This window comes from Pholcus phalangioides, unplaced genomic scaffold (assembly GCF_987345545.1).
Source record: "Pholcus phalangioides strain wild (caught in Gottingen) unplaced genomic scaffold, Ppha-v1.0 ptg000011l_1, whole genome shotgun sequence".
NCBI classification, from domain to species: Eukaryota; Metazoa; Arthropoda; class Arachnida; order Araneae; family Pholcidae; genus Pholcus; species Pholcus phalangioides.
This window is the reverse complement of record NW_028301604.1, coordinates 14,285,737-14,309,862: the sequence shown is the minus strand read 5'-3', so window position 1 is coordinate 14,309,862 and position 24,126 is coordinate 14,285,737. Positions and strand designations below refer to the sequence as shown.

The 24,126-nt window shown below is 33.2% G+C and overlaps 1 protein-coding gene across 3 annotated transcripts; it reads right to left on the bottom strand.

Annotated features, from left to right (window-relative positions):
• Nucleotides 1-4,147: 4,147 nt before the first annotated feature.
• On the bottom strand, nucleotides 4,148-24,025 carry LOC149080095 (N-chimaerin-like). 3 transcript variants are annotated; one of them, XM_089239086.1, is made up of 13 exons: nucleotides 23,695-24,025; nucleotides 23,525-23,596; nucleotides 21,616-21,671; nucleotides 21,223-21,254; nucleotides 19,895-20,005; nucleotides 16,540-16,870; nucleotides 14,525-14,602; nucleotides 13,227-13,311; nucleotides 12,216-12,389; nucleotides 11,979-12,056; nucleotides 7,599-7,736; nucleotides 7,398-7,503; nucleotides 4,148-5,116 (listed from the first exon to the last, which is right to left on the bottom strand). In XM_089239086.1, exons 1-13 carry the CDS (start codon nucleotides 23,714-23,716, stop codon nucleotides 4,936-4,938), a joined length of 1,464 nt encoding a protein of 487 aa, XP_089095212.1. In that variant the 5' UTR covers nucleotides 23,717-24,025; the 3' UTR covers nucleotides 4,148-4,935. The 3 variants fall into 3 exon arrangements, with proteins under 3 accessions (XP_089095212.1, XP_089095214.1, XP_089095213.1); XM_089239087.1 differs by having other exon boundaries at nucleotides 4,830-5,116; nucleotides 23,525-23,581; nucleotides 23,695-23,854; XM_089239088.1 differs by lacking the exon at nucleotides 14,525-14,602 and having other exon boundaries at nucleotides 4,829-5,116; nucleotides 23,695-23,854.
• Nucleotides 24,026-24,126: the final 101 nt, after the last annotated feature.

Genomic DNA, 24,126 nt, shown 5'->3' with positions numbered 1-24,126 from the left:
ATATTGTAAAAATACTTCTAGTGCAGGTAGAACAAAAAACTCGAATGCAGACAATTTTATATTTAAAAATTGAACAATTCGAAAATGTGTTTTATGTCAAATTTGCATACACCTACCCCTTAAAAAGCAAAGAGATAGGTATAAAATGTAGAGGGGGGAAAAAACAAAGCAAGTGATTTTTTTCCTAAATACTATAGCCCAGAGAGAGTTTATCACAGCTCATAATAAACAAAACTTTTTTATAAATAAAATGATAAAAAATACTTTCTTTTCTCAATACTATACCCCATAGTGGAAGGCTTGAATGGGCGGCATATATTTCAGTAATGCGTGTTCAAGAATGCGAGACTGTTACAGAGAAGAAAGGTGGTGAAATTTACATAGCCTACCCTACAGGCAGCAAAACCATAAATACACAGTAGCAGAGGATCGTGCACTTACAGTATTTTGTAACACAAAGCCGAGCACCCTTCGAATTGATTCTGAAATCAAAATATTTCCTACATAAAGGGCAACGAATGTGTTTTAGACTTATGGGTGCTCTGTTGAACTTTATGTACGAAATTTTGATTTCTGAATTTATTACTGGACATGCTATGGTTATAGCAACAGTTTGGCTATATATTTATTCATTTCAGTATAATAAGGCTCGAATAACCTGACCTATTAGAGCAGGAGGAAATAAAGCAAACTAGAAATGTATATAAATAAAAATTTCAAAACTTGTCAGAAAAGTAGCGCGTGAACCTAAAACCTTACTGAAAACAAATTATAATGCAATGCACAATTTACAAAAAAAATTGCTCTCAATAAAGAAATGTAATGTAACATCATAAAATGATATAAGAACACTGTTTATTAATATAACAGCTTGTTTATAAAACATTTATTCCACTTTCTAAGTTAATGGAACTTTGCATTTTCCTCTTTGAAATGGAATGTGAATGTAAGTCCAACATACAAAGACCTGGAAATATACATAGATTACATATTTCACTATAAATGATAATACTTGTTTTATCACGGAAAACTTCCAAAATATCAGTAAATATAATTTTTTTACTACTCAGATCATAATTTACAGGCCAAAAAAAAAAAACGATCACGCAAGTCAACACAATGCAATAAATAGCTACATCCAGTTGTTGCAAAGTTATTTCTATTTAGCAATGCACCATAAAAGCATGAGAATAACAGAACAGCTTATTATAAATGTACAATGTATATAAACTTTAAATATTAACATGATTGCAAATAAATGCATGTAATTACATTACATGATATAAACTTTGAAAATTAAGATGTTACACATAAGAACAATAAAATTTCAGTACCTCTCTCAATATTTTTTGGGATAATGTTTTTACCCTGTATTCACTTCACCATAACATGTGCAAACATTAACAGGACATTTTTGCAGTATTTAACAGCTGATTAAGTTTGTTAACCAAACAGTATAATATACATTCATTTACAAATTTCAACAAGCATTAGAAATTAAGTGAAACAGTAAAAACAAGAACCACTTGAAAATGCTGAATTAATAAACTTTAGGCAGAGAGTCACAAAAGATACATTTAATAGCATAAATTCCTCTCACTGAAATTGACTGAAGGCTGTTACTTTCATGATAATTTTAATAAATAACATTTCACTGAAATTGTTCACAATAAAAAAAAATTAGAACAATCAAGCACATAATATGAATTAAACAAATAGGATAAAAGCTGCTCATATTACAGGCACATTTTTAATTCCAGGACGAATGTGAAAACTTTTTTTGAATGATGTTCCACCATTCAAAAAAAGCAGTACATCTTATTTCCTAAAAACTACACTACTAAAATAGTTTTATAATAAATAATTTGATTTTTATGGGGGAAAAAATCGTTTCACTTGGAAATGCATCGTGTTAATTTATCTTAATTTTACATAGTTTGATGACATACCATACAATTATGCTGTATATGCTGATAACTTCCAACAGCATAATTTGAGGATTAAAAAAAAGCAACATTTTCCTATGATGCCATAGAATTTTATGAAACACGTTTAGATAAAAATTCTAGCTCAACTAATGTCAACAATGGCATGAGCTATGATTGACACATCCTTGAAAAAGATATTGGCACATTCTTGGCATCACTTAAAACATTAGATACTGTCATAACTTCTCAAATCATTGTGTAAGCAATTGTGGGTATTGTTGAGGGGTTTTAGACCTGCGGACGCTCCACTTTAGCTTTATACAGGAAATTCTCATTTGTGAACTTATTCTGGAGGTCCTCAAGTTGTTCTACAAAATACTGTCGGTGCTTGACCCCAAGCTCTGACACCACTGTATCAATTTCTGTAAAATTAAGCTAAACACACTACACTAGATGGAAAAACTTGTATTACACATCAATGAATATGAATGGCTATCAATACAGAAATGGTTCTCTAGTTTATCTCATATCAAACCATAATGATTTTATACACATTGGGGCTGATCGGCTGAGCAAGGTTTCAAATGGATACTGATATCAGTGAGCCAACCAGGACTACCAATTAATACCCTAAGCAAAAAGAAAATTCCCTAAAATTTTCCATGTTTGCTTAAAAACATATATTGATTGACAATGTAGAATTTTTAGTTTGAAAGAAAAGTGCACACACACATGAACTACATCTTGGCATATATCTGAATGCCATTTCATGTCACAAGTGTTGGATGGCTTCTTAATTCCACTGCTACATGAACATAAAACATAAATAAAATGAATGAAAAATAACATTGAAAAAAAATTGGAAAGAAAAAATCTAAAATATTTGACATTCTTCCTTTACTTTACTAATGAGTACAAATGATGTTACAATGATTACAAAATGATAAGCAAATGATTCCTAGTTATTTAGGCTTGAGTTTCCCAGTTTGATCAATATAATGACATTTCAACTGCTTTCCCAATATGTTCTCTCCAAAAATATCTTTACCAATAATTTATGCCTAGAATCATCATACATAGTCACAAATTTGATTTATTTCATTGAAAACAAAATTAGTTATGTGATTAAAATAGTTAAACAAATATCAAACAAAAAATGTGTGAATTACATAAAAATATGAGTTTAAAATATGATATATCTTAAAAATTTATCAGAATAGAACAAAATTTTATCAGCAAGATACAATTATTTGTGTTTAATATTTTTTGAGTAATGAATACATTTGAATTCAAAGCTATTTCAGTCGTTATAGACAAATGATATAATGCTAGGAAAGAAACGAAGAAATGAAAAGAGTTTTCAATTAAAGAGGATATTTATAATACACATTTCATGTATTAGATTTTAGCTGTTGCAATAAGACTAAACCTTTGGTAACAATTTCAATTATTGATACCAATTAATGAATGTTCAAAATCATGAAATTTTCTAGCTCAATGCCACGCAATAGCTAATTTTATTCTATTTTACACTAACTTTAGTGGAGAGAGAATGGGGGAAAACATGTTTTTTAGCTTTGAAAAAAAATACATTATCTATGGATGCTAATATTTATCTACATATCAATCATCCCCTATTGAGAATTTTTTTGAAATACAAAGTTTTTAAAGCATGTTTTCACATCAAAATAACTCGGAAGTATAGGAAAAGCTTTAGAAATATTCATCAAAAAATATTTGTACTGACCACAAGATATTGCAAAAAAAAAGCATTTTGTGTTGTTTATATTAAGTTCAAAAGCTTAACCCTTTCCCTAGTATAATTCACTTAACTGAATTGCATTAGAAATTACCATACTCTCGATAAAATACCACATCTTTTACAAGAGGAAGGCTCTCTTCCAATTTTGAGCAGGTATAAGTATCCATGATGTTGCGATTTTTAATACAGTTTCAACTGTTAGATGGTTTGAACTGTTATCCTTATGAATGCACAGCACTGTACTGCATACAGAAAAGTTTTCCACTTTATATTTATTCACACATACAAAACATGTTTGCTCTTTTACTGGTAATAGCAAATAAATTCAAAAATATATTTACTTGTATCATTTCATATATGAACAAATTAGGATGAAAAGTTTTTAAAGAATAACCAATATAATCATATATTTTGCACTTTTCCCTAACTTGATCAAATTACAAAAACATTGTCTTTTGAATATTTCTATCATTTTTATTTTACTTATCACATATTTTCAAAACATTTTGCTAATCACTTACTTTGAGACATGAAAACTTTGCAAGACACAAATAAAGGTAAATTTTTCAAACAAAAGTAAAATGTTGGCTTCAAGTAAAAAAAAAAATATGTGTGTTGATACATTATGCCATAACAGGAAAATTGTGAACACAAATTTTATAATTAAAAAATTTAACATAACCAAATTTTGAGAAAATTCAACAAATGCAATATATATTAGTATGTACATAATTTTTAAAAGCACCATCATCATCATCCTATACACTTTTATATTTATAAAAGAAATTTAAAAAAATCCACAGAATTTTTAATTAAATTATTTAGACTGATATACCCATGTATGCACCATTTTTAAATTTACTAAAAATCAGCCAGCAAATGTTTGATTTTTGACTTAGAAAAATCTTGTGTGATGCTAAATATTCTTCATCATACTCCCATGCTGCACATCTGATATTGCTTAATGCATTAAAAAAAATGCATTTCACATGAAATAAAACATATGCATATAAAATTCCTCATTTCACAATGGTTACAATTAAATATTACACAATAAAAATCACAGATAAACAACAAAAATCTAACGACTCTATAGAAACTTTATCACAACAAAAAAAATCAGGTGCAAAAAAAATTACATCAATAAAAAAAATCACAGTAATCTTCTTGATGTATGACAAAACTATTTACATAAGACTTACATTTTTATTTTATTAAATGTATCAGAAATTGCAACTAATATCCTCAATGTTCAAACAACTGTCTCTGGTAAGAAATGAGTGTTTCTACAACTGCACTTTCAGTATGCCAAGCAGTTAGTTGTTCAGGAACGGCACATATATCAGGGCAACGCATCAGAGTTGGGCAGAAGACAGTACTTAGATTTTGTGGTGTCATCAAATTATACTTCTGCCTCTCAGCAACTCTGAAAGATGAAAATAAATAAATGAACTTTCATAGATACACGTAGAATTTGAAGTTCAAAAATATACATAAACTTATATGCATAAATATTATCATCATGTAATTATACTTGATGTTTCTGCTATAATCAATATTTATCAAAGTTCTTTTTTTAACACTTTGACTACTGCGTGAGCCACGTGGCATTATTAATGAATATTAACTATTAAAACATTCATTATTAATTAATATAATGATCTATATATCACAGACTATCGTCTCATATGTGAGCCAAAAACATGAAACGGCAAAAAAAAGAAAAAGAAATTGGTTGATCTGTGAGGTTTTTTCCCCTTTATGGCGACAGTCAAACGATCGTTGGGGAGGAGGGAGACAAACCACGAATTAACAAATAATACTTTTTTTCTAATTTATTTGTAATCTAAATGATATGCTAAACATACAATATTGAATATGATACCTTAGCAAACAGTTTCCAATCAAATTATATAAGTTGTTCAATTGAAAAATGAATAGAGCTGATAACATTATAAATAAATAATGGGAAGATAAAGAAGTTACAGTACAGAATATTGTAAGTCTAATGCACCAATGGTCTAAAAATTAGCAGAGATGATGAAATTTGTGAAATTGGTTCAAATTGAGAAGTTCATTGCAGGGCCATCTTAAGAGCATCATGGTCCCCTGGGCCAAGTGATTTTTCTGAGGCCCTACCTGGCAAATTCTTGAAAAATTCAACTACTTTTCATTTTTCTGAAGCCCCTGGGTCATGCCTGAGTGGACCCATGCATTAAGACAGCACTGGTCCATTGAGAAATAAATCAAGGATTTTAAAGACATGGTTTGTTCATCGCAAACTCTCTGGTTCACAGATACAGTGTGTAATCTTTATCTTAAAAACAGAAGTTGGAAGATAACATAGGCTCTGACCCAAAATCATTTTTCAGGTACATCAATAATGGATGTAAGAGGAATCTGCCTTCTCTGAATAAGAGGGTATAGATTAGAGAGCAATGTTGGCATGTGTAGTGCTTTCAATGACTTTTTCACATCAGTCTTTAATAGTGAAGGCAATATTCAAAGTACCGGTGTGTCAGGGGGGGGGGGGTCCTCAACGAAATGCAAGTGGAAGATGTGGAAGTCCTGAATCTTCTAAAAATTTATGTGCATGCAAAACCCCAGGCCTAGATGATATTTTTCCTAGGGTCCTTAGGGAATGTGCTGATGAACTGTTGGGGCCAGTTGCACAGATTTACAGAAGTAGTGTTGCTGAGGGTATCGTCCCAGGAGATTGGAAGCTTGCTAATGTTGTTCCGATATTTAAAAAGGATAGTAAAGAAACAGTGTCAAATTACTGTGCAGTCAGTTTATGAGCCCCCTCTTGAAAATTTTGGAAATTATCGAAAGGCAATTGGTGAAGTGGATAGAAGAGAATGTGATGTCAGAAAAACAGCACGGGTTCAGGAAGGGGAAGTCATGTGTAACCAAATTCCTTTGCTTCTACAATCTCATGACCAAGGTTTTGGGAAAAGGTAAAAACATTAACATTGTTTATCTGGATTTCCAGATGGCATTTGATAGAGTCCAACATGGTAAACTCTTGAAGCGTTTACATGATATTGGGATTGGGGGCAACTTGTTGGATTGAATAGAATTATGGTTGTGAGATAGGTCACAGCGAGTTATAGTGAACGGGAAATTCTCTGGTTGGACAGGTGTTAAAAGTGAAGTCCCTCAAGGAAGTGTCCTTGGTCTCATCATTTTTTCCCTTTTTCACTGTATTTATATCTCTCATAGAATTTTAATATCCAGAATCAAGTGTCTCAAGGAGTCTGAATTTCTGACATTTTCTTCATCAGCTTAGATGATTGAATCATTTTTAAGATTTTATAATTCACAATTATGTGTTATACAGTTTTATCATGTTTCTCTAGACCATTGTTTTAGAAATTATGTGCTGCAGAAAACTGTCGGATGCCACAAGATTAACCAAGCACGCAAAGCAAAATATTTGCAAGTAAAATATTGTAGTATAAAAATTAAACTTAACATATTTCAGATTTATGCTCACCTTAAATTTAAATTTTCAAAACCTGGAATAATAAAACTAAAATTCTAATAAGAGTGCCATAAGTTTTTAATTTCATTGTAAAAGATGCTATGAATTTAAAAAGTTTGAGAGCTATGAACAATATTAAAAATATGGGCTTTGAATATTTAGATTACAGGAAAATAAAAGTTAAATTTCAATACCATCTATTTTTTTAAATGATAACACTCACCTAGTAAGATGTGACATCAAGAATTTCAATGTTTGGAAATGAGCTGGTGGCAATTTACTTAAAGCATCTTTCATTGCATCTAATTTTTCCACTAAAGACTGTTTTTCTGAAATTTCAAGATAATACAAGATTTGAATAATAATGACTAAGCTGATTTTTTCCATCATTTAAAATTGATGTACTTTGCTTGTTTTTACTTACTAGCTGCAGTTATGAAATGAGCATAAGACTCATAGGTGATCAGAGGAACAGGAAGAAGACGGAAGAACAATTTCAGAACTCCTGTTATAACATTTATGTCTTCAAATGCATTAGGACTGATATCTGCGGCCTCACAATCTGTAAAATCATACTTTGTCATACACACACAAATAGCTTCAAACTATTCAAGTTTCTGAAACCTTTGGACAATGAAATATGAGCAACATAGGTAAGCCTAAAGTAAAGATGTAGAACATTGCCTAAAGTAGAGTTTCAAAACTTAATGAAATTCCTTCAGTAGCAAAGGAATCAATAAATCAAAATATTAAAATAAAATGCAAAGCCGCTTGTAGCAGAGGTTCACTTGTCCAGACAAAATTGAAATAACTGACCATGTGAGAAAGGGAATAAAGAAAAATTGCAGAACCAATCACTGCAGAGAAGTGATAATGTGAAAAATAATTGTTGAGGAGTACTGCAGAAATTATTGCCAGATTTTTTTGAGTAGGGTGGTTTACTTGTCTAAACTAATAAAAGATATTTCTTACATAAAAAAAAAGCCAAAACCTGAACCTAATAACTTAATCATTCTACCAAATTCCTAAAAACCAATCACCGTATTGCTAAAATCTTTCAAAAATGTTTTTTCCTTCGATTTTTACCCTATACAACAAACTCAGCTTCCGTCAGCTCAAAGTTCCTATTTATCACCTTCACACAATTAGTGGTATCTATAATATTTTGTGCTAATATGGCCTATCATACATAGGTCAAACTAAAAAAGTGTCTGTCCTTTAGCTCTGTTAAAATTTTGGATTTTTATGAACCATGGCATATCCTAAAAGAATTCAGCCCATCAACGACCCGACAAGTACACTACCCTTTTCAAATATCAGGCAACAGTTTCTACATTTTCTCTCACCCATATCATAATCGACTCCTCAACAATAGTTTTTCATGCCATCATCACTTCTCTGTGGTGATTGGTTCTACCATTTCTCCTTTCTCACGTGGTTGGCCATTTCGATTGTGTTTCTTGACAAGTGAGTAACTGTCACTATAAAAGATATTGCACCATAAGTTACAGTAGCATTTTGTTTATCAATTACCTTGCTAAAGGGGAAGGAAGTTTTAAAACATGTCTAAACATTACTTCTCTATTTTAGGCTTACCAACACATTGCTCAACTTTCATTTATTCAAGTTAATGCAGACACAGAAAACATAAAATGAGCAAGACTTTATTAAGGTATAAAATACCTTATTAAGGTATTACCTAATTATGGTATTTCATATACCTTGTGATTAAAATACAATAAATATTCAAATAAGTTGAATTTTTTCAGATTGAGAAGTTACATAAAAGTTTATCCTGTGTCACAGTTTTTATTAGTTTTTTACTGTGTAACTGTCTATGTATGTTTTTCTAAAATAAAAGGGGAAAAAAAGATCCCTCTCTCTCATTCTAAAAAAAAGTTTCGAAACTTTGAAGATTTTAATTTTTTTTTCTACTATTATAAGTTTATAAATGATTTCATTTTCAATTTATCATCGTCAACATTAATCTCTCTTGAAAATATGAAGGGTAAACCCTTTATGGGATTCCAAACTACAAGAAATACTCAAAATATTCATTTTCTCTCTATGTACTAAAAAACAAAACATGTAAATCTCTATTGTTGAATGAAATAAAAAGTGCATCAACTATGAATATTTGTTGAGATTTTTTTTTTAGGATGCTAGCTATACAGATAAATAATCGATCACAGCATGAAAAATATTTATTTGTTTATTCAATATTGTTTGGCTGAGGTCTATACAAGAGGATGCGGAAGTTATGTATGATGAAAATGATGTTTAATTATACAGGAAAATTCGGAAATCGTAATACAATCTACAATATTTGGTGTAGGTTGGTCGATAATAGTTCTTGGGAAGAAGCTAAATTTGTGACAATCTGAAGAAGCAAAGATGGGCTGTAATTTTTGGAAATGGTTGAGTGTAACAGAGAAATGTGAGGGTTTAATTAGAATGTTGGAAGTGTCAATATTAAAAAAAACCAATGGAGGATTTTGAAAAGAAAAGTTAAATGAGAGATAAGTCTAAGAGAGTGTCACACACAGGGGTCTTAAATGCAAGAAACTGATCAGGAAAAAAAGACTGGGGGGGGGGGGGGGAGTGAATTATAGTTGGGGGCCCGGAGGAAGAGAAAAAGAAGAGACATAGGGGATGTTTCTGGTGACGAGTGCCTGGGGTTTTTCTTATTATGTGTGTGTGATCCAGAGAGGGAGAATGTCTTTTTTTTTGGAGTCAGCTCGTCAAATGAATAATTAAATATTGTTAGAGTTTACAATTATGAGTGGAGTTACTTTAGATCAGGGAGATGTTTGTAGTTAATCCAGAAAGGAGTTCTCATAGTTATGTATGTGTGACCTGAGAGGGAGAATGTCTTTTCAACTCAAACTCTCGTTCTTTCCTTTTTGCTTTTTCCTCACTTTCCTGCTTTTGCAACTCATACTCCCGTCTTTCCCTTCCTAGCCTTTCATCGACTATTGCTTTCGCTAACTCTTTCACCGCCTCTTCGTCAAATCTGTCAGACCTTAGTATCATTTCTTAAATGTCATACACATTTGTATTTGGTGGTACCTTCACTCCTATTTCTTCGACTAAAATAAATCTTCCTTCCTTGCCTTACCAAAACAAGCCACGATTTATTTATTTTTTTTCCTTTTTTATCTTCTTATAATTATGCAATAATAACAATAACAACAACTATGCATACATATTCATACAAAAAAAAATATACCTATATATAATGTATATATGCATACGTAAAACTGCTATTAATTATGAATACACAACAAATGGCTCAGAGAACACAAGTATAGGGAGGGGTTCACTCACCCTGTGTATGAATGAGCTTTGCTAGATATTGATCACTAGACCTTGTTCTTTTCCTCAAGATTCGACGTAGAGGGTTATATTGCCTCGTTGACGGACATTCAATCACTAATCACATCACCAATGATTGCTGACCCTCCACCATCCCGTTGATACAAGCACACTGGTCGGATATCACCATAGACAATCACTGACTATCCATCACTATTTCCTGATGTTGAATCACTGATCTCATCACTACCGGCGATCGCTGACCATCCCACTGACGAAACCACACTCGTCGCACATCAAACCACCATCAAGCCTAGCGCGCCTCCCCTGGAAATCGAAGCCATGACACTGGAAAGTCGCTACAAAGATATAGCGTTCTCACCAAAAATTTTTGCTAGATTGGTTCAAATCCATTGCGACTGCGCACTGTGAGAACTCTTTTCTGGATTAACTACAAATATCTCCCTGATCTAAAGTAACTCCACTCATAATTGTAAACACTAACAATATTTAATTATTCATTTGACAAGCTGACTACATAAAAAAGACATTCTCTCTCTCTGGAGCACACACACATAAGAAAAACCCTCAGGCACTCATCATCAGAGAAACATCACCTATTTCTTTTCTTTTTCTCTTCCTCCAGGCCTCCAACTAGAATTCCCTCCCCCGCAGTTTCTTTTTTCCAGATCAGTTCTTTCTTGCACTTAAGACTCCCATACATGGCAGAGAGGAAAGCGGTTGGATATTGAGTTGGCGCCTGAGCTCCGATATGGAGACCGATGAGGACCAACAATTAAAAATGAAGCGAGTGGATTTATTTTGGATAGATTCTAATTTGTCTATGTTGGTTTGGGTATGAGGGTCTCAGGCTTCACAGGCATAGGAGAGAGCATGGAGGATATATGTCTGGTAGCACAGGTGACAGACATGATGGGTAGAGTTTTTCAGGTTACGATGAAGGAAAAAGAGTTTTTGGAAATATTTATTAAAAATATAATCAAGATTCCAGCGGAGATTGGAAGAGATTATATAATGCCCAGGTATTTATAATGGGAAACCTCAGAGATAAAAGAATTGCTTAATAAGTAAAGGAAATCATGGGGGAATTCCTTTACGGGTAACTTTTATAAAAACTGTTTTTGAGGAGTTGATGGCAATTCCCAGGTTGAGCACCATTTGGAAATAATGTCAATGTTGTGTTGGAGAGATTCTTTGTCGGAAAAATTGGACTGTTTTGTAAATGACAGTCATCAGCATAGAGTCTGATATGACAGTTTATGGAGTAGGGTAGATCATTTATATAAATTAGAAATAGTAATGGTGAGAGGACCGAACCCTGGGGTGTGCCAGACTTGACATGAAGAAATGGGGAGCTCTGGCCCTTAAATGAGACAAAATGGCTGCAGTTAATGATATGCATTACATAGTGAAATTTGCAATATATAAATATTCCATAAAATGTGTTTTGGAAAGAAAATTATATTACCGCGCTCAAATACCATTCTACAAGCTTCAATTTCATCACTAAAACCTGATACTCTATATAGTCCTTCAGCATCTAACCCTGAAATAATAGAATGTTCTTCATGTGCTTTAGAAATATTTAATTTCAACTATTTCATTTGACTCAGAGATTTTATATGCAATAAATGAAAACTTGGATGGAAAATCACAAAATGCGTAACAGTAAGGAAATAGACTGAACAACTGATGAAAAACCTACCTCTATTTTCTGTTTCTTTTATACACATGTCAACAACAAAAGGTCTCAAAGTATTATGTGCTTTAACAAGTGTTATCAAATCCACCCCAAAAACTCTTTTTACATGCTTTAAATCTGGCATACAGTCACTTGGCACCTTTTCAGAGCATTTTTTATGAGCACTAAATCCACAATCTAAGGAGAGATTATTAGGAAACATACTTCTATTTTATATGGTTTACATTACGATTACATATCAGTTCTTATTGCCAATAGGGCATGTGGCATAGGGCTCATCTGAATTATTAAAAATGTTTTAAAAAAATGATCGGAACACTTTTTTATGGTACATGAATGTACATAAAATGTCAAGAAACTGTTATTATGATTTAGAAAGTAAAAAATCCAACAGTGTTTGCCAAATGCCAGACAGCTGTTTCTGGGCTACTATAGCCCCTTTCATCAATGAAAAAAAATAAAATGACCTGTTATAGAGCAGGTAACTTGCTTAAATGAAAGCACATGATCGGATCAAGGCTGACATGTGATATAATGATGGCAGAGGGAAAAACAGTGATGATGAAACAGTTACGACTGTGAGATGGAGTGTATTGATGGAGTGGCAGGAAGGGGTAATTTTAAGTATTTTGAGACCATATCTTGGAGAAAAATGGAGGAGTTGGAAGAATCGTTAACCAAAGAAGAGTGTGAATGTGGAGCGCTTCAAAGAAATCTAGGTCGAGGGGGCGAAGAGCATTTCTGAATCATTTTGGCAGAGTTACAGTCAAATCCATTTAAGCAAGTCACCTGTGCTATAACAGGTAATTTCATTTTTTCCACTGATGAAGGGGCTATAGTAGCCCCAAAACAGCTGCCTGGCCGTCAAGTTGGTATATTTTTAATGAACATCATTGGATTTTTTGCTTTGTATATATAGTGCTAGAAAGGTAATTTCATTATATTAATATCATACATCATATAAAAACAGAAATTAAATAATTAAATAATTTTTGCCACAGATAGCCAACAAACCTTCACATTTCACCCCTTGAGCAATCAATCCCCACATAAAATTACCACAGAAGTCACACCAAGGTAATCCTATGAAGTTATTCACCTGAAAAAATAAACAGAGTCTTATTGGAGTCAAAGCAAGTGTAATGATTTCCATGGTTGAATGTATTTGAAAGATATAAAAAGTAAGCAGTGAAATCAGTGAAGAATTTTTATCATGAGATTGAAAAACAGGAGAAATAGTAGCATGTTTGCGTGACTTGGGAAATACAGCAAGTTGAAATTAGGGGCCGTTCAAGTATTACGTAAGCAAATTTTTAGCCATTTTGACCCCCCCCCCATCAGCAAAATTTCATCATCAGCTCTGCCCCTCTGAATCCTAACGTATATTAGTGGGATCAAAGACATACACGGGGGAATAGGGGGCTTATACGCCGCCCCCCCCCCCAGATGGGAAAAAAAATTTAATATAAAAACATTTAAAAAAAAATTAAAATTTTGAAAGAAAATACCTTTACATGTGTTATTATAATAAATTTTTGTGGCCATTTAAGCGGCCCATGGCACATTTTCAGATCACTTAAATGACCCGGATATAGTTCCAGAACACTTAAGCGATCCGTGACACATTTAGAAATCCCTCGAGTGACATGTGCAGTTTTAGAGCACTTAAGTGGCCCCCAGTGCGGTTCTCATCACTCAATTTATCTGCGGCATACAATTACGGATCACTTGAGTGATTTGTGGCACAGTTCCAGAGCACTTAAGCGGCCTGGTCACATTTTCAGATCACTTGGGTCCGCGAAACATTTAGAGATCACTAAAGTGGCTCTGTAGGGCACTTATCAATAGGGGGGAATGCTATTTCAAGTGCCCACAAACTATCGAAAGGTTTTTCTTGTTTTAATAACTTTCAGAATTTAATTTTAACATTCCTGTCTCAAATGGCAATTTCAGAACCAAGTAACTAAATTTATTTCAATATCTATTTAGCTTTTAGATGCACCTAAGCCAGGGCCGTAGTGTGCCTTCTCGGGGGCCCTGAGGGTAGACTTCTCCTTGGAGGCCCCTATATTGAAAGGGTTATTATTATGCAAAACAATTTTAAACTTTTGTGGGGCCCCATTAGGCTCAGGGCATAGGGAAAGTACCTGGTTGCCCCAGCCTAGTTACGGCCCTGACCTGAACATAAATCAAAAAAGTATTCGGTCAAATCTGAATATATTTCACTTCAATGGATCAGTTACTTTGTCTGTTCACTTTAACATAAAAAAACTAATGGATGATGGAAAAAAGCAACTAATTGCAAGATTTACCTTGAACACATGGGGTTTTTCAAACTGCATTACATCTATTTCATGTTCTTTAGAATCAGAATGAGCCGCAATATCAATCTGAAAAGTGTGAATATTCTATGAACGGAAGTTAAGGAAAAAAAGAATTATTTACCTTGGGGGATACTGAAAAATAATCAATAACCTGATAGTAAACAAAAATTGTTAAATATGTCTCATAACTTATTTAAGTGGATATCCTATCAGCAAGTATGAAAAAAGTAAAATATGGTACCAATACACACAGTAAAACCTGTCTGAGATAGAAACCTGTCCTGCATGGAATAGAAAAAGTCTTGTGTAATAATTGATGTTTTTTTAATCATGGGAAAGCTTTTTAGAACAAAAACTGTCTATATGAAGGTTTTTAACAACTGTCTGTTGCAAAGATGAATTTTTTTTTAAAAGAGAGAAAATTCAATTGCCTTTGCGGGAAATCGAACCCACATCCCTTCACTTTCCAGGTGAACGCCCTAGACTACTAGACTACAAAAGCAACAAATCTCTCAATATTTCCTTGGAGCTCGTGCGCACTGAAAGGGACCGTCCATGTACATGGGGTTGATTATCCGCAAAGGCAATTGAATTTTCTCTCTTTCCAAAAAAATTCATCTTCGCACAACAGCCAGTTGTTAAAAACCTTCATATGGATACCGAGAGTGGTATTATCCTTTCAAAAAACTGTCTAACACAGAAACTGAAGGCATATTTAATCTATTTATAGATTTAAAAAAACATGCCAAAACGGAAAGAATTTTCGGCGAAGTGCGAGTTTTTGCCCTTTGGATGGGGGGGGGGAAGTTAAGGTGTTCTTATCCCCTTTTTGTTACTCTTTCACTTCTTGAAAAAATGACGGATGCTTATTATTTGAACTGGTTCTGGAAGTAAGGGGTTGGGCTTGAGTAGAAGCGGATTTATTATTCAAAATTTAATAAAGCCTGAAAAGGCCAACTTTTGGAAAGTCAATGAGCAGGAAATGGCAATGAAACTGGAAATGCCAATGAAATGCTAACTTTCCTGGTTTTTTTTTTATTTTTAATTTAAGTACCTCAGCAAATACTGCAATTAGAAACTTGTTTTTTGCCTCAAGAGAGACCGGGCAACAACTTTCTAATTTGGTTTCTGAGCATTCTGAGCACAAGGTGTACGTATAAAAAGTTTAATTTTTTTGGTTTAGTAACTATAAAACCCTTTGCAATATGAATGACTTATCTGAGGTCTACACATTATTTGGATACTTTTCTAATCTGAAGTATACCTCTAGGAGCAATGGTTCGCCAGTAATTTTTGATGCATGCTGTTAGTCATGCACTCTATATATAAAGTGAAATTAATCCTTTCAATGGTATAAACAAGTTGTTTTGACTAGTTAAAGAAAAAACCCTTTCAAACTATTAATACTATGAAAAATCTATTCCAGAGAATTAAGCACCCAAAGCATGACCGCATTTTTAATATCTGATTTATTGAAAAACGTTATAACAAAATGGCCCCATTTAATTTTTTTCCCCATCTAATACAATTACACTTCTATTATTTAAGCAGGGCCGTAACTAGGATTTTTGCCACCCGTGGCAAATAGGTTTCAGCTGCCCAGGACAAACATTATTTTGCCACCCCAAATTCACAATTCAATAATTCTATAACGTTGTTCTTTGTTCCCACCTAAAACTGTCACCTCTCATTCCAGCCCTCCATTTAAGAGTAACCTCTGTATTCTGTTTACCAGAATACCAAATAACTGTCTCATTCTATTTTATGCAAGAAAAGTAATAATATGCTTGCCAAAAACAATGCTCGAGGGTTCAACCCGTACATACGCATTCACACTGGATTTTTAGTATGTTATGTACAATCCATTTTAAACACGAACTTTAATTCTATCAACCCTCCCCCCATTACACAGAGTTGTTTAAAATTTAATTGGCGGGAAAAAATAACTGCCAAGTTTTTTTAATGAAAATTCATGAACTAAAGAGAATGGTTTTTTTTTATACCTCAACAGCAGGATGATCATATTCATGGAAGCTGTCACACTTGCTTACATCTCTCTTCTTTAAAGCCAGTTCGTCTTTGGCATATCTTATATTCCGTCTATTCCTGTTTCTCGTTGTAACTCTTCTTTTATAAGAGTTCAAAGTCATGTATGGACTATCCTCATATTTGGAGTTCACGCACATAGTAGCAATGTAATCTCCTGCATGAACATTAACATAAAAGGAAATAAGTCCATCTGCCACAAGATCTTGTATTGTGTCGAACCTTTTTTCACCAACATAATGTTTGCCATCATAATAAAGCTTGAAATTTTTAGTTACTCCTCCAAACCTGAAATGAAAGTCACTTATTATACACGCATCTCTATTTATATATGCAAATTAAAATGAAGCTACAATGCATGAGCTATTTTTTAATTAAAAAAACAACAACAATGGAACACAGATACAGTGCAATGTTTTTTTAATAGGCACTTACCAGAGGGGTCTGATACAAAGGACCCTCTAATCTATGTCATTATCACTTGCAAGAAGAGTGTACATATTTTCAAAAGTTTCGTTTTAATTTCTGCTCAGTTTCGATACATCGCACATACCCCCTTAAGCATATACGCATTACACCAGCGGTTGTGAAAGCAGCTACTGTAATGTGTTTATGTTTTGCAATAAACAAAACCATAGAAATGACAAACAATATTCAGTCAATTCTCAATTAGTATGCCCCAGCCAACAAAAAACTTTGAGCTATCGCTAGTTTGACTCATCAAAAATTCTGATTTCAAACAGGTAAAAAGTTCATTTTTCAAAATAACAGTGGCATTTACGAATATTGTATTAGTAAAAATATGTCAAACTACTGGAGATAAAAATTTTCAAAGTTGAATTATTTGAACGCAATCGCATTTAACTATTATAAATAAATTTTTTTTAAATCTAGACATATACTCATGTTATGAAATAAATGTCACACAATATTTATATAAATGAAATATATAAACAAAATAAAAGCAAGATTATTTTCTATCAAAAATGCAATTTTTTATTACTCCTCATTTCATTCATGTTTGAAGAAAGTTTTGCAAAAATAATGTTCTTGCTTTTTAAAATCTTTGATACGGTATTCCATCTCTTAGAGATATACTTTTGAATTACAAAGTTTTTACTTGAGATTTCAATTTCTTCCCATTTCATTGATAATTTGTTCTTTTCCTTCAAATCTTGATTTAACAATCATTAAATCAAGGAAATCAACTAGAAGTCTTGCTTCTTAAATAATGTGAACATAGTTTTCCCAGTGCAAACTTTGTGTGTGAGGTTTTTTCTTTTTCTCTCTTTTAAAATGTTTCCACCATGTCTATTAAGAAAAAAAGTTTCAATAACAAAGGAGGATGAATTATGCAGCAGTTGTCAATTATTGTAGGACACCTTTGAATATTGGTTTCTTTTTCTTTTTTTTTTTTTTTTGATGCAAGGAAAAAATTGACAGATGACTGTTTCTGCTATAAATAGGGTCCAGGCAAACACTAATATTTCCGGGGATCCATGGCAGGTACCAAGATTTACAGGGAGGATCCAGGTATTTGGGAACTGCTGGCTCAGCTGATACAGTATAAATGAAAAATCAGCTCCACCTATATTACTATTTGTTTCTTCTTGTTCCCTATAATGCTATTTGTTAGGCTCATCCATAGTATCTTAGTAGTAAAATTAGTATCTCTTGCATTTAGCATCCTGCACCTTCTTGAACATATCAAATTTTGAAACAGGGGAAACTGATCCCTGGTAGCTGAAAAAGTTGTCTCTTATGTTGACAAAACCCCAGTAACTTATCTCGCATAACATGGAGAGTAATGAAAAAAATTACTAAAAGCTTATTTATAGCAAGCATCCTCGATTTAACTAATTTTTTTTAGTGTCATGATAATCATATCACTTAAAAAGACGGAATATTTAAGATGAAATTCTACGAGTCACTAGGAAACAAGAAAATGATTATCGGTTTTACATTTCTTTATGTAATGCATGATTTTATTTTTTCCCAGTTGCTGGAAAAAGCCATTTTTAAAGCTGCGTCCACACTGTACTCTGTTTCCTCGGGTGGGGAGGAGAAATAAATATGCCTGGCTTTTCCTTTTTCTCTTTTTCACTCATACACAAAATAGCTGTGATGGCATTGTCATCGTTTCCTGCCATAAAATATATGGGAGGCAATGGTGTGAGTCTCTTTGGTGTGTGGATGTCAAAACAAAATAGATCTTCACTAGCAGCCATTTTTTTTTGGAAGATTTTTTACTTGCCTCGTAACCTGTCATCTCATCCACATTATGTGGGAGTTCAGCAAATTACTCTGCAATAATGGGAAGCAGCATGTTGGACCATATGGGTAGTGCCGTCTTAACGCATGGGCCCGGGGGCCTCAAAAGAAGGGCCTCATAAAAATGAGAATCGGTTCAAATTTTTGAGAATTCGCCAGGTAGGGCCTCAGAAAAATCAGTTGGCCCAGGGGCCCATGATGCTCTTAAGACAGCCTTGCATATGGGGAGCAATGCCCCTTCTCTAGCATCAAACGTAAAGCAGACTAATCTAATGTATTTTGTGTATATATGAATTAGCATCATTATGCTCAACCAGCAATCATCATGCCCCCCCCCAGACCTTCAAGTCTCTCTCCGCCTGTGCGTTGAACCCAGATTAACCCAATCAATTCGTACAACATGACGTTTTTGTCCTTCCATAACTGGGTCTTTAGAATTAATTCCATTGATGTGAACGTTACAACATGACGTTTTTGTCCTTCCATAACTGGGTCTTTAGAATTAATTCCATTGATGTGAACGTTACAACATGACGTTTTTGTCCTTCCGTAACTGGGTCTTTAGAATTAATTCCATTGATGTGAACATTACGTACCGTATTACGGCATGTCATAAGAGTTGATTGGGTAAAATTTGAGTGAAGTGTTTACGCATAGGGTATTTACATCAGAGTTGATTGAGTTAATGAAGCCTGACAAGCATGGAAACAAAAACCTAAAACTGGTTAATTTGAAACTGTCAGCAGAATTATTTTCACATTTTACCCCCCCCATTATCATGCATCATTATAACTCAGCATTTTTTTTAATATTATTTAATTAAAAAAATGAACTTCTTGAAACCATAAGTTTCACCTAAAAATTTGTTCATTAAAATATTCTCACCACCTTTCTTTCCTTCATGCTCATTTTATGCCAAAGGCTGTCTACTGATTAAAAAAAATATTAAAAACTAATTAAGAATTTAATTCAGAATTCATAGGGTTGCATATTTTACACAGAAAGTGGGTAAAGAAAGTCGCCCACACATAAAATACTAACTTCATGCTCAAAGTGTATTGACCATAAGCTCTTTGACTCTCTCTCACTAGATAACACCCATCTTCAACAAGAAGACGTTCAGCTTCCTCTCTTGAAATTCTCCCATGAAATCTAAACAAATAGGGGATATCAAAATGCAAAAGAACACATCTGAGAAATTTAATTATTTTATCTAGAAAAAGATGATTCACTGACAATTTTTTGTTATTCGTTATCCATAGATCAAGAGAGCTACGATTAAAAAAAACAAATGAAATACAGTGGAAAAATTATCCTCATCCAAAATAAACGAGAAGGGACAGAGGCAAAAGGCATGACTTTTGCAGTATTAATAGCTACTACCCTACAATGGCTTACAAAGGGTGGCACAGCTTATCGCATGTCTTCGTCCAAAATGACTTTTAAAAAAGTCAATAAAATATTGAAAATCATTTTCCTCTACTAACAGATTACTTGTAGGGGGAACACAAAATTTGCTGGATTTCTGGAATTTCCAGCAAAATTTTTGCAAATGATATTTGCAAGATTGGATTGGTCAAGAGGGATTTGGATATATGCATGCATAACATTGATAATTTTTGTCGCACCACGGTCATTTTCTGCAGACGAGGGCTAATTAGACTGGAACCTACAATATGGGGGACTCCCTGTGGTAGCAATTTTTTCTGTAATCATGTCACAGTTTCTGTTGTACCACTGTCAGGAAAGTTTTCTGACAAGGACGAACCGGGTATCAAACTCGCGACACCTCTGCACATCCTTTGGTACTTTAGGCGAGTATCTTATCGACCTTGGCTACCGCACCACATGCATAACAAAACAGATTTTCCAGCATGGAAAGAATCTCCTACAACTTTTATATCATGCTACTGATTTGTATCATCATTCTCACTGGTATCAATTGTGAATAAGTTCAATTAACAGCAAATGTATGTTTATAGTATCACAAAGTCATTAAAATGTAATGAAAAAGTAAATAAAACATTATAAATAAATGAATATGGAATAATGAATTATAAATAATGAAAAGTAAATGGATGGATCTGAAAATAATTTTATTCAAAACCAATAATAATTGCCCAGTGGCTATTGTGACATCTATAGCTGACTTGGGCTCAACCCATTTTGAAATGGGTATAATCCATTGTGAAAAGAATTTTTCGGATGCCAGGATATTTCTATAAAATAAAGGGCAATCCCATATGTATGAGACATTTGGCAACCCTATTATTTCCCTATATGTGAGGTTTTATTTTACTGCAAAACATGGAAAATGTGCCAAAAAGTAAAAAAATCAGATGCAAAAAATATAAATAAATAAAACTCACTCTCGTCCATAATGTGCTGGCTTTAAATGGATCTATATTGAAAGAAAAAGGTACCAGAATATATTTAAAAAAAAGGACATTCATATTATACTTTGAAAGACTAAAACTATACAGATAATTGGGGGCATTTCAATGATTCAGGCACAAATATTTCTTCAAACAATATAAATAAAAATTATGAAAAATAAAAAAAAATTGAAACATAATTCCTGAAGAAAAAAAAAATTATTTAACCTAATGCAACAACTTTTTTCAAGTCAATTATTTATCTAGAAACATTTTTTGAATATAAGACGAAGGCGTTAACCCATTGTTTATAGTCCTGAATATCGGGATTAGAAATTTGTTTGATTTCTACAAAGAAAAATAACATGATGAACAATATATTATTACCTCACGATTACATAGAATCCGTTTCGGTATTGGTGCTTGTTGTTGTAGCTGATATACTGAATTAAAAAAAATAATTGAAAAAAATTACAAAAACTTCCTGAAAAAAAAATCGCAAGGAATTTAATTTTCTTAATTATTTGAAGAATGGTAATAGAAAATACACAAAAGCCATTTAGAAGCATGAGTTTCTTTCAATAACATTTATGAGAAAAGCTTAGAACTTAAAGTTCAAAATATAGCACATTTTTTTTTATAAAAAAATTCGGAACAGGTATAGTAAGACCCATTTTCTGTTTCTCATCAGATTATATAGTTTATTTTTACTTCAGCAATTTTTTCTAGCACCATGCTTTTTTTTTAGCATAATTAAATATTATTGGTATGTGCTCTCCAAGATCATCAATTTAAGTTTTTAAGTGTCAGGTGGACATTAAGATCATGAAGGAGTCGTGAATATTGTTAATTACATGCATTATTTCTGCCTACTTCACCAAACACCAACTCTGGTTAAATCACTATATTGCGATTTACTGCCACCAATGAGTTGGGTTGGAAATAAAGGCGCCATCTATAGGTGGTCACCTCAAGCTCATTAGGAAATTATCTTATCTATATTCTCCCCTGTATTTGAACCTGGGACCCGTGACGGCAACCTTCATGGTGTAGATGAGCCCCTTACCACCATGCCACTCAGGCGAGCATTATTTATGCCTGGTCCCTCCAGGCTAAGCCAACCCACAAGATCCCATGTTGTATCTATAGCCTCTACCACCCTCCTTGTAAGTTCCTTTGTCCCCTTCCCCACAAAATTATATGGTATTGCTCATTTTGGGAAACAATGGTTTAAAAATCTCTGCTTTCATAACTCCCAAAGCTTTTGTTACACTCTGCGCTTTCTATGAACTGGTTTGTTGTAACACAAAGCATCTTACTGCACCAATTTTTAAAAATATATCTCAGATAACCAATACTCAGTTAATCAAGGCTCCAATAATCAGGGTTTCTTACTATACTTTGTGCAAATCTTGAAGGTTTTTGACATCACCTTGTTAGAATGGAAATACGTCCCTGTGTAAGTAGCATCAAAAACATGAATAAATAAGAAAAAATAAAGAAAATCTGCACATTTATCTCCCTTCTCCCCCCCCCCCCCACCTGAGAAGGCATTATCATTGAAAACGTTTACCTTAATTTTCATCTTTTTTTACCTACGTTGTTAGTCTTATGACAAATTACTAATGTAAGTTAAGGTACAAATATTTGTTAGAACAGAAGGGTTCTATAGAACATGGATATTGTTTTAAGAGTTTTGCAAGGGTAAAAAGTTTGAGAAAGATCTTTTACATTAACAAGAACAATGAAGCTGCTGAAGCTTTGAAAAAAAACTATGCTGCATTACGAATACAGAATTTGATTAAATATCTCTACCACAGGCAATTTTGTTGAATTTTCATGTATTTTTACAATACAGAAAAGTGTTATACTGCGTGTAATATAAATAAATTGAACATCTTCCATTCTTTAAATGGTTATTTTCAAAGCTATGGTATCAGAGTTGATCACGGCAGCAGGTAGGGTAGGAGGGTACCTGTTGCCCTCAATGCTGGACCAGGAAGGGTTTCAAGTTTACTTTTTGTCCACTCAAGATAATGGGCCCCAGGCAACAGAGTAAATTTTTGTTTCTAGTTGCGGCCCTGAAGTTGATAGCAAGCTGCTTCTTTTTTATACTACATAACAAGATGTCAAAAGCAATGGACGAAAACTCAATGTATTTTAAAAGTCATGATAAAAATCATAATTTCAAAAAAAATTATCTTGTTCCTTGTAGTTTGCATTTAAAAATGACTTAATTTACTTGTATCTTGAGTGAAAAGAGCGATACATTATCTACTAGAAAAATCATACTTACAATATGATTTCCAAAGAGATGGAAGTTGACTTGGAGGTCTACTCCGCCAGTTCCCATCTGAAGAAAAAACAACTGAAATAAACAAAAATCACATTTCAACAACTTGACTACTCAGACTTTACGTCGGAAAAATTCTAATTAACACAAATTCTAGATACTCCAGAATTTACCTGAATGGGTCAATTCAGCCATAATTTGACAGACGTCCTTAGATGCTATAACTTTATGATATAGCAAGCAGCAATCAAGCACATTTTTCCAAGTTACAGATCCTGCTTAATACGGGTCAGCGATTGACATTTAAATGCTAGAATTGTATTAGAGAGAGCATTTGTGATTATGTATATATACAGGAAATCAGCGGGATTTTAAGGTATATCATTACAAGTTTTGTTGTTGTAAAAACTTGTCACATATTTGGAAGGGTGAACAATTTCGAAACCTGTCTTTTTCATAATTTCAAATTTCCATGCTACAGATCCTAAAGTTATACCACTGCTTCCGGTTTACACAATGGCGGTTGCAGTTTCGAACATACTCGAGATCGCTTCGACAAAATTGTTCTTCTCGAGCTCCTTCTATTAATTTCATTATTCATTTCC

Excerpts from the sequence above, each read along its gene's own strand:
- LOC149080095 (XM_089239086.1), bottom strand. The coding sequence starts at position 23,716 with ATGGCTGAATTGACCCATTCAG. Across the intron at positions 21,672-23,524 it reads ATCTCTTTGGAAATCATATT|TATATCAGCTACAACAACAA; the intron begins GTAAGTATGATT and ends TTTTTAATTCAG. Across the intron at positions 12,390-13,226 it reads TCAAGGGGTGAAATGTGAAG|ATTGTGGATTTAGTGCTCAT; the intron begins GTTTGTTGGCTA and ends ATCTCTCCTTAG.